The 13,397-nt window shown below is 42.1% G+C and overlaps 1 protein-coding gene across 2 annotated transcripts in view; it reads right to left on the reverse strand.

Annotated features, from left to right (window-relative positions):
• DTNBP1 (dystrobrevin binding protein 1) overlaps positions 1-13,397 on the reverse strand; it is a 130,477-nt gene that overhangs the window by 82,215 nt on the left and 34,865 nt on the right. For both annotated transcript variants that reach the window (XM_045085045.1, XM_045085046.1), the window contains exon 5: positions 9,877-10,009. In XM_045085045.1, the coding sequence (XP_044940980.1) occupies positions 9,877-10,009 (133 nt within the window). The remainder of the gene's footprint in view (positions 1-9,876; positions 10,010-13,397) is intronic.

Below are 13,397 nucleotides of genomic sequence, written 5' to 3' on the forward strand. Positions count from 1 at the left end.
TCTGCGCCTTCGACTCAGGTCATGATCCCGGGGTCCTGGGATTGAGCCCTGCACCGGGCTCTCTGCTCAGCAGGGAGCCTGCTTCCACCGCCCCCCCGCCTGCCTCTCTGCCTACCTGCGATCTCTGCCTGTCAAATAAATAAATAAAATCTTAAAAAAAAAAAAATGCAGAGAAAAAAAATGTAAAAAAAAATAGCTGAGTTCCATGAAAGTCATTTATTTATTTTTTTAAAAGAATTCATTTGAGAGAGAGTGAGTCCACACACACACACTCATGCAAGCAAGGGGGAGGGAGGGCAGCAGACGGGGAAGCAGAGGCAGAGAATCTCAAGCAGGCTCCCCACTGAGCATGGAGCCTGACACAGGGCTCGATCACAGGAACCTGGGATCATGACTTGAGCCAAGACCAAGAGTTGGATGCTCAACTGACTGAGCCCCTCATACAAATGTCATTTTAAGCAAATAACTCTGCAGACCAGAAATTATCATGTTGTGAACACCTATGGATCTAACAGATCAAAATATCAAGAGAATTATACTCAAAACTATGTTGTTAGACTTAAGATCCCTTGTAAGTGAGGGGCATTACATTTCAAATGATTTTGCTAAAACGAAAGTAAGTAATGGAATCAATACTTATTCTGTTTTTGAGGACATACACATATGTATTTACGTTTTTATTTTTACTGGGACAGATAGCAACTTGTATTTAGAGGCTAGCTCTGTTGTGATAGAGAACTAGTGAGGCCAGAAACTTGAAGGAAATGACTTGATACCTACGCAGGCCAGTTCATTTCTCACGGAGAGAAACAGTCTTCTAGATACATACTAAACTTGCCACCCTGGTTCACTCTTGTGTTAATAAAATGGCGACCAAGTGGAACATGGGACTGGTTTAGTACCAGCCTGGGACTACGACTAAGAAACAAACGGTACACGCTTCAGAACTGACCGGCAGCTTCATGTTCTTGTTTCGGAATGGCAAATCTAGATCTAAAACACTTGGGAGACCCAGTGTCCATTTCATTGCTACCACAGATTCCTATTTCTGTTCTCTCCTTTTATTAAGTTAAAGCTTTCTGAGTACTTGAAGAATCCAGTGTAGGGTGCCTGGGTGGCTCAGTCGTTTAAGCGTCTGCCTTCAGCTCAGGACATGATCTCAGGACCCTGGGATCAAGCCCTGCATCAGGCTCCCTGCAGGGGGAGGGGGTCGAGGGGGAGCAGGGAGGGCAGGTGGAGGGGGGAGTCTGGTTAAGATTCTCTCTTCCTCTGCTCTATCCCCCTACTCTCACTCAAATCAATAAATAAATTCTAAAAAAGAGAAAAGAATCTAGTTTAAGACCTTTATTTAGAATTCAGGTATCTATCACCTCCTCCTCCCGCCCCCACCATGGGCCACAGCCGACTTTTCCAGTCTCACTACTTCCTTCCTTCGGGACCACTCACCACCCTAAGACAGCTCATGCACCTTCCTGTCTCTCTGACTCTGTCTGCTCCTGGGATGCCTGTGCTCGCTGCCCCCCCTCCTCTCCTGTGCTTCCACACCTCTGAACCACGCACAGAGCTTAAACCCTGATATTCTACAACTACTTGTACATTCCTGAGTACTCTCTCAGGAATCAGGAAGGGTCTTAAGGGTATTAACTGTATGTTTGCATGTTTGTATCCCCTAATACCTAGTCTACTGAACTCAACTAAGAATGGCTCTATCCCACTAAAACATCAAATAATAACCACAAAAGCAACCACATGATTCGTGGTCATCTAACTTAAATATTAGGAGGTTATGCTAAATTTTGTAAAAGGATAAATTAAAACACAGGCAGAGAAGTTAGAAAACATCAGGCAACACAATGGTACTTTGTTCTTGATATGTCAGACCAGGTCCCTTTATCAGTGAGTTAGAGCAGCAAAAGCAATGGAAATTTTCCATTTTAACTCTGACTGGCTTGAAATCAGTAATCAGATGCAGAAGAGCTATACTGACAAAAATAAATCTTCCCTTTTTATATTAAAAACTTTAAAAAGTCCTTTTAAATAATTACAAGCATATGTATGTGATGTGTACCTGAATATTTTATATTGCATTTATTCTTTTTTTAATATTTTATTTATTTATTTGACAAAGATCACAAGTAGGCAGAGACGTGGGGTGTGGGGGTGGGGAGCAGGCTCCCCGCTGAGCAGAAAGCCCGATGCAGGGCTCCATCCCAGGACCCTGAGATCATGACCTGAGCCAATGCAGAGGCTTAACCCCCTGAGCCACCCAGGCGCCCCTATACTGCATATAAATGGCAGAAACTAAATGTTCCAGTCACAACCTGCTCATTTTCCAAGACCAAATGAATCGCATATATGAGGAAGCAGACAACCAAACTCAGAATGCATGTGCATAAAACACCAGCAGGCCTCCATAGGCACCTTCACAGGAAGCTCAGACTTGACCACTCTGCTCGCTCGAACAACAGCATATGTCCCATTTACTGATCAGTGGAAAAGATCAGTGGAATTTTATTGTGAAAAGCCATGTGGGAATGCCTGACAGCTGTGCAGGACAGAGCCTCACAAATCTTTGTGAGGAGACCGTCCCAGAGGAAGAGCGATTCTGTCTGGCATTTTTCTTTGGGCCATTTGTTTGAAATATGTATTATCTGCAGGGGAACCACTTACGTATGAAGAATGGGGCGGCACACTAAAATTATTTCATACTTAATGAGTACTTTTCTAACAAAACAAGTAGCCTCAAAGAAGAAAGAAATCTCCTCTGGTTGCAAACCCAGAGGTCACAGAGGCCAGGTACTAAAAGACTTGAAAGAGTCTTCAAATGCTTACATTACCCTTTTATGTAATATGATAATACAGCAGTGATGGGGAACTTGAAGAAGTGCATTAACTTGCAAACGTTATGGCACAGACGAGATCTGGGGAGCACATGGAAAGGTGTCTAAAGAGAGTTAATGTGCCTCCCAAAGGGCCTAATCCCAGAAAGGAACCTGGACAATAAAAATAATCTAGTTCCCGAGACACTTGTAGCTCGGGCAGTCGCCTGGCTGGAGGCTCTCAAATTCCAGAAAGACAGCCAAACAACAACGCATCAGGTTAGGTCACAGCAAAAGAAAGATACAAACTGAGGCTATGGCTGTCACTCTCACAGCACTTTGTTATCTAAGAATTCACAGATTCTTCTGCTCTGGAAGAAGAGACAGTCTTTCCAAAGTAGGTCACTTAAAATAAACTAAGCGAGAGCAAAAACTCCGAGGGGCCCTTGACGTGTTAAACTTCAATACATGAACAGGCTGAGGCTACCCTCTAGTGGAAGTTCAAGAGAATTCAATACTTTCCACACATTTTACCAGTTTTATGACAACATGGACACTGGTTATGTCAGAAGAAGCCTGTCTGTAAAAGCTGGTTGACAACATTCCATTTTTTTTTTTCCTCCTCATACATGATCTACCGTGTGTGGCTTTGCATCCTACCCAGTTTTACACGATAAGCTCAGTTGAGTAACATCCACCCGAACCCTTCTGTCAAAGAAGAGTGGTTTTGTACATTTGCAAAGGCTGGAGAGACTCCGCTAGAATGTCGGCATCTGCAGGTACCCAGTCCCGTACAGTGCTGTAGTCCCCGCGCCGACCCGAGCCCACGGCACACGGTACATGTCTCACTAGGTACTAAGCACTGAGCTGAGTGCTCTCCGTACATGTCATCTCGTTCAACCCTCTAGCCACCCTCTGAAGCAGGAACTCTCATCCCCTTTCTGCAAGGAAACAAGCCTGGAGTGCTCAAGAAGCCTGCACGGGCTGCCATATGCGGCTGTGGTATTGGGACCCAAACCCAGATATGAGAGAAGTTCACAGCCCTTATTCTCCAGTTCCCAGCGTATCGTCATCATTTTTTTTTCAAACATCAAACTACCAGTAATTATCTATTACACAGGCTTATGTGAGATGAATGGCTCCCACTCCATTTGAAAAAAAAAAAAAAATGAAGGGATTATCCAGTCTTACATCACAATTCCTGGGGATCAGGTAAATCAGGAGTCATGTTTATTAAGCTGTAAGATAAGGCACAGTTAAAAGCATCATCAAGGTTCAGATTGCTCACATCACATAAGTCCTTTATTCTGTAATTAAAGGGCAGACGGTCTAGAGGTCAGAGCAAGACTGAAAAGGACATGTAGGGGCGCCTGGGTGGCTCAGTGGGTTAAGCCGCTGCCTTCGGCTCAGGTCATGATCTCAGGGTCCTGGGATCGAATCCCGCATCGGGCTCTCTGCTCAGCGGGGAGCCTGCTTCCCTCTCTCTCTCTCTCTGCCTGCCTCTCCATCTACTTGTGATTTCTCTCTGTCAAATAAATAAATAAAATCTTTTAAAAAAAATAAAATAAAAAAATAATTAAAAAAAAAGGACATGTAGCCCAGAAGATGCCGGGACCCACTGGATACGGTATCAGATCTGACAGGGAAAGAACACAAAGTTCAAAGAAGTTAAGGGAACTCTGGGACTATAGACAGGTCAGTTACTATTTCCTAGTTTTTAAATTTTTAAAAATAATTTGCTTGACTATTTAAGCCTTGTTCTATTATGTCAAAGTATTCAGGTGATAAGAGAGATTCTGAAGCTGCCAAAAAATAAAAGAATCCAGCAATATATGAGCAAACATGTAAAACACTGGGTTCCATAAACAAACAAACAAACAAACAAAACAAAACAAAACACTGGGTTCCAATATCTAGGAATGGTACATACTCCTTAAAATGAACTCATAGGGTGCCTGGGTGTCTCAGTGGGTTAAGCCTCTGCCTTCAGCTGAGGTCATGATCTCAGGGTCCTGGGATTGAGCCCCATATTGGGCTCTCTGCTCGGCGGGGAGCCTGCTTCCCCCCACCCCTCACTGCCTGCCTCTCTGCCTACTTGTGATCTCTCTCTCTGTGTCAAATAAACAAAATCTTAAAAAAAAAAAACCTCATAAACTACATTAATGATATAGATATATGTTTATATAACCTACCCTACCAAACTTGGCTTTAAATTATTTTCCTATTGTAAAGAATATCAGCACCCAGTCCAAGATGTTTAAGTTGTTATCTAAAAGTCTCAATTTCAAAGTCAACAGACAGGAGGCCTTCAGACTTCCTGTTCTGTCTGTTCTACAGCTGGGTACGTCATTGGGACAGTACTGTATACAGCATAATGTAGACAGCAGTATATATTAATTACTAACTGTATGTATCAGACAAAGAACAGCAGCACAGTGAAAACCACAGATAGCATGTATTTCAAATGCTAATGGTAATTCAGACTGGCAACAGATATGAAAACCACCTAGATTTGAGCTATTTTTAAGCAAACAGAATAAACTCTTCAAAATGAGCATACCTCATTTTACGGTGCTTCGCAGATACTGTGTTATTTACAAATTCAAAGTTTGTGACCACCCTGCTTGGTGCCATTTTTCCAACAGCATTTACTCATTGCATGTCTCTATGTTCCATTTTGGTAACTTTCATGATATTTCAAACTTTATTATTACTGTGGTGATCTGTGATCAGTAATCTTTGATGTTGCCACTGTCACTGATCTGAGATGCCATGAACCACACCTATAAAAGACAGCGAACTTAACTGATAAATATTGTGTGTGTTCTCTCTATCAAGGGGCCGCTCCCCCCGCCCCCTCCCCGGAACCTCCCTAGTCCCTGAGACTCAATACTGAAATGAGGCCAATTAGTAACCATACAATGGCCTTTAAGTATTTAAGTGAAGGGAAAAGTCATATGTCTCTCACTTTAAATCAAAAGCTAGAAATGATTAAGCTCTGTGAGGAAGGCATGATGAAAGCTGAGACAGGTTGAAAGCAGCAAGGCCTTTTGCACCAAGCAGTTAGCAAAGGTGTGAATGCAAAGAGAAAGTTCTTGAAGGAAATGAAAAGTACTACTCTAACAAACCCACGAATGATAAGAAAGCAAAACAGTCGTATTGTCAACATGGAGAAAGTTTGAGCGGTCTGGACAGAAGATCAAACCAGCCACAACCTTCCTTTAAGCCAAAGTCTACTCCGAAGCCAGGCCCTGACTCTATTCAGCTCCTTGGAGGCTGAGAGAGGTGAGGAGGCTGCCGAAGAAAAGTCTGAAGCCTGCAGAGGTTGATTCAAGGAAGAAACCATCTCTGTAACACCAAGTGCAAGGTGAAGCAGCAGGTGCGGAGGGAGAAGCTGCAGCAAGTTCTCCAGAAGATTGAGCTGAGAACTAATGCAGGCACCAAGCACAGGTTTTCGATGCAGATGAAGCAGCTTTGTTGTGGAAGAAGATGCCCCCCAGGACTTTTGTAGCTGGAGAGGAGAAGCCAATGCCTGCCTTCAAAGCACAGGCTGACTGTCTTGTTAGGGGCCAATGCAGCTACAGACTTGACGTTGAAGCCAATGTTCATTCGCCATTCTGAAGACTATAGGTTCTTTAAGAACATTGTGCTCTATAAATGGAACAACAAAGCCTGATGACAGCACATTTGTTTGCAACATGGTTGACTATTTCAAGCCCACTGTTGAGAACTTCTGCTCAGGAAAAAAGATTCAAAATATGACAGCTCACGGACAACACACCAGGTCACCCAGGAGCTGGTGGAGATGGACATGATGTATGCTGTTCTCATGCCTGCTGACACAACATCTGTTCTGCAGCCTGTGGATCAAGGAGTCATTTTGACTTCTAAGTCTTATTTCTTAAGAGAGACATTTTGTAAGGCTGAAGTTGCCATAGACAGTGATTCCTCTGGTTTATCTCAGCAAAGCAAATTGAAAATCTTCCAGAAAGAACTCACCATTCTAGATGCCAGTAAGACATTCATGATTCATGGGAAAAGGTCAAAATATCAACATGAACAGGAGTTTGGAAGAAGCTGATTCCCACCCACAAGGATGACTTGGAGGGGTTCAGGATGTCAGTGGTGGACGTCACTGCAGAAGTGGTGGAAAGAGCTAGAGAACCAGCATTAGACGTGGAGCCTGAAGATGGGACTGAGCTGCTGCCGTCTCGTGATCAAACCTCATGAGGAGAGGCTCGTTATGGATGAGGAAAGAAAGTGGTTTCTTGAGATGGAAGCTTCTCTGGGTGATGATGTCGTGAAGATTGTTGAACGACAGTGAGTGATTTAGAATATGACATAAATTTAGTTGATCGGGCAGCAGCAGGGTTGGAGAAGACTGGCCTCAATTCGGAAAGACGTTCTACTGTGGGTAAAATGCTACCAAACAGCATCACAAGCTACAGGGAAATCATGAAAGTCAGAGTCAATCGATGAAGCCAACTTCATCACTGTGTTATTTTAAGAACTTCCACAGCCACCCCACCTTCAGCAACCAGCACCCTGGCCGGTCAGCGGCCAGCAGCACGGACACAAGACCCTCCACCAGCAGGAAGACGGCAACTCGCTGGAAGCTGAGGTATTGGCATTGTTCAGCAATGACGTATTCTTTTTTAAATATTTATTTATTTTAGAGACAGAAAGAGAGTGTGTGAGACAGAAGATCTGTAAGCGCAGAGGGAGAGGGAGAAAAAAATCCCAATCCATACTGAGCAGACAGCCCGACACAGGGCTCAATCCCAGGACCCCAAGATCACAACCTGAGCCAAAACCCGGAGTCAGACACCCACCCAGGCACCCCAGCCACGAAGTACTTTTTAATTAAGGTACATAATTTTTTAGACATATACTAGTACACACTTAACAGACAAAAATGTAAACATAACTTTTATATGAGCTGGAAAACCAAAAAAAATTCATCTGACTCCCTTGATCGCAATATCTGCTTTACTGCCCTGGTCTGAAACCAAGCCCCACAGTGTCTGAGGCACGCCTGTATATTCTGTTTTAAGAAAGGCTTATATAAACTACATTTCCCAAGCAGAATTAACTAGGAGAATAATTAGAATTGGGGCAAAATGCCCTTAATCAGTAAAGTGGTATCAAACCAAGAACACCTATCCACAGTGTTGACTCCCAGCTAGTAAAGAAGAAGAGAGGTTTTCTGGCCTGTAAAGAAATACATAACCCATTTAAAGCCAATGATGCAGACAGATGCAGGAAGATAGGCCAAAATAAAGTGGCTAAAAAGAAAATCCCAAATGTCTTGGGAGGCTATTTCTCTATTGAGCCATCAAAGGCTTAAGACGGATCATTACTATACCCTCAAGAGGGAAGTGCAGCAGAGGGCAACCACAGCTTTTTTACATTTCTCTTAAGACCCAGAATCTCTTTTTCATGCCCCGTCTTCAAAAACAACAAAACATGGGCTCCAGGTGATGCCTGTAACAGCCAGGGCTTTCAGAATACAGTTCATGGGGGTGCCCGGGGGCAGAGTCTGTTACGCGTCTTGATTCTTGGTTTTGGCTCTGGCGGTGATCTCAGGTCCCACACTGGGATCTGCCTTCAACTCAACTTCTCTCTCCCTCTTCCTCTACCCTTCCCACTCACACTCTCTCTCTCTCAAATAAATAATAAATCTTTAAAAAAAAAAAGAAGAAGAAGAAGAGCATCTAGTTGATGAGGCTGATAATTGCCAGCCTGTCTCATCCCCCACTAAGGACATCATCTCTGTGACTGGGATCCTGGAACCACGACTTATCAACTGTGCCACCCTGAGCAACTCATGAGACTTGCTTTCCTTAGCTATAAAGTAGGATAGTAATAGCTACTTTTAAAGGGTTCATGTGAGGATTACAGATCATGTTTGTAGAGCACCTCGCAGTCTCTGACTTATGACAGGTGCTGTAAATGTTAGCTACTGTTCTCAGCTACACCATTCCCAATGCCATTCAGGCCCATTTTATCCACACACACACAAAAACAGTGTTACAACAAATTACTGGCTTTGTAAACCATTTTTGTTTTGCTTAAGAAGGGTAATATTGAAAACCAGAAAGAGATGACAGGATATCTGTACCTTCTTACCTATAAGACTGAATCAGGTTATTGGCCTGGGAAGTTTATTTCCTGCATAGATACTCCTACCTCTTAAACTTCACTAAGATCTTAAGCTCGGTCAGAAAAGTGAGCCACAGTATTATCCCATCATGTGGCGCTATCAAACAGAAAAGGGAATTTTTTGACTATAAACCCAAGAAATGAAGAATATCAGCAAAATTCATTCCAATGAAAACAAAACAGTATGAACCTCCTCAGGTATAAATTGAGACAAACAGGCACCCTCATTTGCCTGGGTTGTTTCATCGCTCAAGTGTTCAAGGAGAGGGGGAAAAAAAAAACCACATTTCAAGACATAAAGCTCTAAGCAGACCTCATTTTTAAAGCAATAACTTCCAGAGTACATTCTACAACCAGAACAAAGTCACTATAACCCCTTTTATTTTATATATTTGTACTTTTTATTTTGTTTTTAAGTAGGCTGCACACCAAACGCGGGGCCCAATGCGGGGTTCAAATTCATGACCCTGAGATCAAGACCTGAGCTGAGATCAAGCGTCAGAAACTTAACCACCCGAGCCACCCAGGCGCCCCGTATATTTATCCTTTTACACTGAGATATAATGTCACACACACACACACCCGAGTCACTCTAAGAATCAAAAAATTATAATTGTGCTTCCTGAGCTGAACAGAGGCAGAAAAGGTTAGTGATTTATTTTCGAAATAACTTCTGTACTTTCAAACTATTTACGGTCCAATCCTCTGTTAATCAGACATGAAATTATAGTTACAAGTTACAGTTACAAGTTATTGTTAGAAGTCACTCTTTTCCAAAAAATCATATTAACTAAGAAGTTAATGTATTCTTAGAGGGCTTTGAATGTCTTCCCATTTCTGTCCAAATTACTCCCCTTCCTCAAAGTGATGGACATGATACAAACATGAAACTCACTCAGACTGGCTGTCATGGATTCTAAATCCGCTACTAAGCCGGGAAGCTGCTGGAGCTGCTCCTGTAACTGGACCAGGCTCGCCCTCTTCTTCTCCCAGTGCGCTGAGAGCATAACCACCTCGCTGTCCACCAGCTGCAACACAGAGGAGCAAGGGCAAAGTCAAAGCAGATTTCAGGCACCAGGAAATGACAGCAGAATGAGGGTTACTCAATGTTATCTTTAAAACCCCTCCACTGAGTGTCCACAACAGGACACCCCCCCCCAGAGAAAACTGGACTTGTTTTCTTTCTTAGAAAAGCACCAGCTTCACATTCAGTGCAGAAAACCTCAAATTACTGCTTGTCCCGCTGCATCATAACCCGGAGAAGAGAAAGTCCAGAACTGACCTTAGAAATCACTAAGTATACCCTGTTTTTAAGGAAACTATGTATTTGAAAATCCAAATCTAGAAAAAATAAATAAAAAACCCAACACTAACAACCGAAAAGAAAACACGACAACCCAAACCACAATTATCGGATAATTATTTGCTTTACAAAAGGGCTTTTATGAACAGAAAAGTTACTGAATCCATTTAGAATATATACAATTGAATTTATATTTAAAAAGCAACACACTGCAAAAAGTAACGTAAAAAGTACTTGTATGTGAAGGAATTAAGGCAACTGACTGATTCCAGAAAAAATGAGGGAAAGCACTGTTAACAGAGAAGGAATTCAGACGTAAAGCTCCTGATAGCACGGCTGTGACATACCAGACAGGCCTGAAAGAACGCTAACCTCTTTTACTGAAGACTATACAGAAAATGGCAATCGGGAGTTTCTCCCAGACAATTCTGTTTTGGTCTTAACATAACGGGAGGGAAAGCGCTTAGAATAAGATTTAGAAGGAGCAGGGAGAGGTCATCTTTTGAAAACACCACCAACGATTAGCAAGAATTGTCAAAGATAACCACAATAGTACAGTAAATACAAAGACTGCAAAATTCCTTATATAACAGAAGGAAATGCATTTGAATTTTATCTGTAAGTCAGAGTTCACAATTCAGTTAAAAAAAAAAAAATAAAAAGGCAATTTACTCATCCCGAGATTAAGATTTCTCAAGTGAGAACATGAATACAACACATTTTTTTAAAAGCCTTTTTTTAAAAAAGATTTATTTGAGAGAGAGAGAGAGCACACGCGCACGTGCACCTGTGCACACACAAGCTTGGGAGGAAGGGCAGAGGGACAAGCAGACTCCCTGATGAACGCAGAGCCCCGTGTTGGACTTGATCCCAGGACCCGGAGATCATGACCTGAGCTGAAATCAAGACTCAGATGTTTAACTTACCGAGTCACCCAGGCACCCCTGAACACAAATTCTTACTATATCCCACTAAGGTAACAAATTACTTTAGAGAAATAAAAGTATCAAAATCAAGTGCAAAGTTACTTGTACGTAGTGCTAGACTGCTTCAGTTTCTACATTTTAATATTCTAGAAATTCCAACATGGCAACGAAAGAACTAAGTCCCAACAGAGGGTTAAAAGCTGCCTGGTTTCCGTACTGTGTCCCCTGGCTCACACACCTCTGGCCCATCCTGGAGAGAAGACCACGTCATCTCTCCAGGACAAGCCGCCGCTGAGCTGGAGAGGTGACACCAAGCTCTACCCAGGTGGCACAGCTCATTAATTTCATATACTTAAAAATGCATATTGCTAACCACTTTTATAAAGATGGCTAAGAGTAGTTTAAGAAATGCTGAGCGATGCTACTATATCTGGCTGTGCAGTGATAAGAAAACTAAGGCCTGACACGAGAATCTGTGTCCCTAAAATTCATCTGTACAACTTGTACTGACCGCTCCCTGTCTGCCAGGCACTGTTCAGGCTACGGAGATGTAACGGTGAACAAAACAGGGGCGCCTGGGTGGCTCAGTGGGTTAAGCCTCTACCTTCAGCTCAGGTCATGATCCCAGGGTCCTGGGATCGAGCCCCACATCGGGCTCTCTGCTCAGCAGGGAGCGTGCTTCCTCCTCTCTCTCTGCCTGCTTGTGATCTGTCAAATAAACAAATAAAATCTTTAAAAAAAAAAAAAAAAAATCCTGCCCCCTGGGGGCTTAAATCCTCGCAGCAGGTCTCCCAAATTAGTTCCACTTTTTAAACTCTAAAATAATAATAATAATAATAATTCCTGGATCACAGGGCTGATTTAAGGCTAAATATATTTTTCCTGGTACATGGTGTATTTTTTTTTTATAAAGTCTTGAAATCTTAACTACCCTGGTTAATTACGTTACTTTGAAAAATCGAAAACAATTTTTTTTATATTAACCACTTCTTACTGAAAGTGCAACATAAATATTAAAACAACTACAATCTAGTTCACGACTTCCACAAAATTGAAAATTATATTCTCAACACAGGATAGAAGCAGCATATACAGAAAAAAATATAAAAATATACTAAAACACCGTTTTTATTTAAAAGAATGAGATAAATTATGCAATAATACTAAAAACATTTCGAGCATTTTCTATGGGCCAAGTCCTATGCTAAGCAATTTACATATATTATCTCATTTAGACCACATAGCAACCTTATAAACTAAGCACTTCTAGCACCTCCATTTTACAGATGAAGGCCCTAAGGTGTAATGAAGCTATGTCTCTTTTCCAAGGGCCTCCATGGACTGAGGTCAATCCTCCCATGGAATTTGACACTCAAGTCCAGGCCCTCACTCAGTATTCTAGAGATTGTGCTACAGGAGTGTAGGCAAGGGAGAAGTGAGAAGCTAGCAGAAGAAAACATTCTAAAAAACCATACTTCAACTCTACTTAATGATAAGAAATGATCTATCACCAGAAGGCCAGTTTTTCCACCTCTAAATAAACAATTCTTGAATAAAGCCAGATCAAACACCAGGAAATCAAACTCAAACAATTAAAGCAAACCCGCCGTGCTTCATTCCAAAATTCCTTCCCACGGACACTGGAGCAGGAGCATGAAGACAAGAGGAGAATACCAAACTCAACAGTTCAGTGTTTTGGAGTACACAATTTCATGTGATTTCTGAACAACTTCATATGGTAAGCAAGGTAGGTAGTGTTACGTCATTTTATAGATGGGGAAACCAACAACAGAGAAACCAAGTCAGGGGCCCAAGGTCAAATGGACTAGCGCAGAAAGTAGGATTTCCATCACCCAGTTCAGTGAACTTTCTGCCGCAGCCAGAGAAGAGCCACACTGGACCAGACAGTGAAGCATGTCTCATTTAACCAGCTTACACTTCAAACTGTTCAACCATGAACCTTAGGAGTTCAACATGAAGGCAAGCAAATATTTCACAGCAATAGGAATCAGAAGCAAATAATGCACTGGAAGTCTAGCTTTTAAAAACTGCCCTCAACGTTATTATTCTTTATTTATAATATTGCTAGGGAAAAAAAGTCAAAGAACTTGTTAAAAAAAAAAGTGTAGAAAATGCCTAAAGTTATTATTGACTACGAAAGTTTATTTTACAAGATACTGTCTGAAT

This window comes from Mustela putorius, unplaced genomic scaffold, assembly GCF_011764305.1.
Source record: "Mustela putorius furo isolate JIRA1106 unplaced genomic scaffold, ASM1176430v1.1 tig00000831_pilon_pilon_pilon, whole genome shotgun sequence".
NCBI classification, from domain to species: Eukaryota; Metazoa; Chordata; class Mammalia; order Carnivora; family Mustelidae; genus Mustela; species Mustela putorius.